We start from the raw sequence: 1,486 nt of genomic DNA, 5'->3' as shown, positions 1-1,486 counted from the left end.
CCAACTCCTTGTAACCGGAATGGTTTGCGGTGCTGCTGTTGCGCTTGTGCGATCGCATCTACTTTGGCCTGATGCAGCTGACCTGTGTCCATAGCAAAGCGGCGAAGGTGCGTCTTCAAGTCGGAGAAACTAAGGTTAGCGATCTCTTGAGCGTAAAAATGTTCGCTGAAGTCGATGTAGTAGCAGATTTGGTCCTTTGAGATCTCGTCGACGTGATAGGTCTCGATTTGATACTTGGAACGAGGTGAAGACCTGCGGAATGATAATAACTGCGTTCAGATCGCTGCATCAGGGTAGTCGGAGCTCAAGGACTCTTCGTTCAGTTGAGACATCTCCGTTTTGTGCTCCTTCCGAGTGGCCTTGAGCTTCTCGTTCGCTGGGCTGCGTATCCTGCCTCCAGTCAATTTGTTCGAGTTGCGATGAAGGAACAAGACCTCTCCTTGAGCGTCATACTGCACCATCGTCATGCCGCAAAGCGACCCGTTAATCGCTTTTCCAGCTACTGCTGGGGGACTTTGGATCATGAAGAACGGTACGTCCAGCTTCAGCCAGGCCAATCGAAACAGATCTTTGTCTCCCCACACAAGTTTTAGCTGTACGAATGGATTTGGTCTATGGAACGTGAAGAAGCGGAGGAGTTCCAATGGTGCTGCATGTCGTCGCCGGTCGATGAGCAGTTGACCACTCTCCTGCTCGAACATATCCATAAACGGCATGTCCAGGAGCTCCCAAAGCAATGAGTCTTCGCCAAGACAAAACAGGGTGTGCTGCGGATGTCAAAAGTCTGGCCAAAATACAGCACCGGTATCGACAAACTCTGGCGTCTTGAACAGGAAGCTCGGGTCGCGAACGGGAACGTTGTCAGAATCCAGGACAGCACGCGGTCGAACGCACTGTGATAGATGGCGAACACTTTTGTGGCAAACTCAATAGCCAGCGGATCGTCAATCTCTTGAAACGTAATGCCCCCGACCATATCGTTTGCAGCCAACTGATGAAGTGGGTCGATCGACGCTGTCACTTTGCGCATCTCATCGGGACGGAACCAGATTTCGATCGGTAGTCGGCATCGCAGCACTTCACGCAGTACTCGAATGGTAGCGTAGGTACTCGGGACCATCTTGGGGTAAACCACCATCACGATTCCGTCCGTCAACTCGTGCTCTTTCATGTCCACATTCGGCAGCGTGAAACCAGGTTGTAGACCCCGCCGTGCAGTATCATGTGCCAATACGCGAAAATTGGCAAACCTAGGAGCCTCCAGGCATCTGAACAGAGCTGCCTTCCCCACCAATCCGCGCACGTCCGTCGCGCTACCTTAAACAATTCTCCTGTGTTTTCGTCTTGCAGCTCGCAATAACCAGATTGGCCGCGGGGGATCGTTTTCGTGCAGGGTCGGTCGAGCTCCGGTAGTCGAGGACCATTGTGACTGCAATCCGCTGTAGCTCTCCATCCAACACACTTGAACTGGCGCTCAATGCTTTCT

At 52.4% G+C, this 1,486-nt stretch overlaps 1 protein-coding gene across 1 annotated transcript in view; it reads right to left on the bottom strand.

Moving 5' to 3' along the window:
* The window catches only part of PPTG_20198 (hypothetical protein), a 2,718-nt gene continuing 1,232 nt past the window's right edge, over window positions 1–1,486 (bottom strand). Inside the window, exon 1 of the mRNA XM_008918866.1 lies at window positions 1–1,486. This exon is cut by the window's right edge and continues 1,232 nt beyond it. Coding sequence (XP_008917114.1) covers window positions 590–1,171 — 582 coding nt within the window. The 5' untranslated portion in view covers window positions 1,172–1,486 and the 3' untranslated portion in view covers window positions 1–589.

Source organism: Phytophthora parasitica (assembly GCF_000247585.1).
Source record: "Phytophthora parasitica INRA-310 unplaced genomic scaffold supercont2.345, whole genome shotgun sequence".
NCBI classification, from domain to species: domain Eukaryota; phylum Oomycota; class Peronosporomycetes; order Peronosporales; family Peronosporaceae; genus Phytophthora; species Phytophthora nicotianae.
The sequence above is the reverse complement of the archived record's forward strand: the minus strand, read 5'-3'. Positions and strand labels throughout refer to the sequence as shown.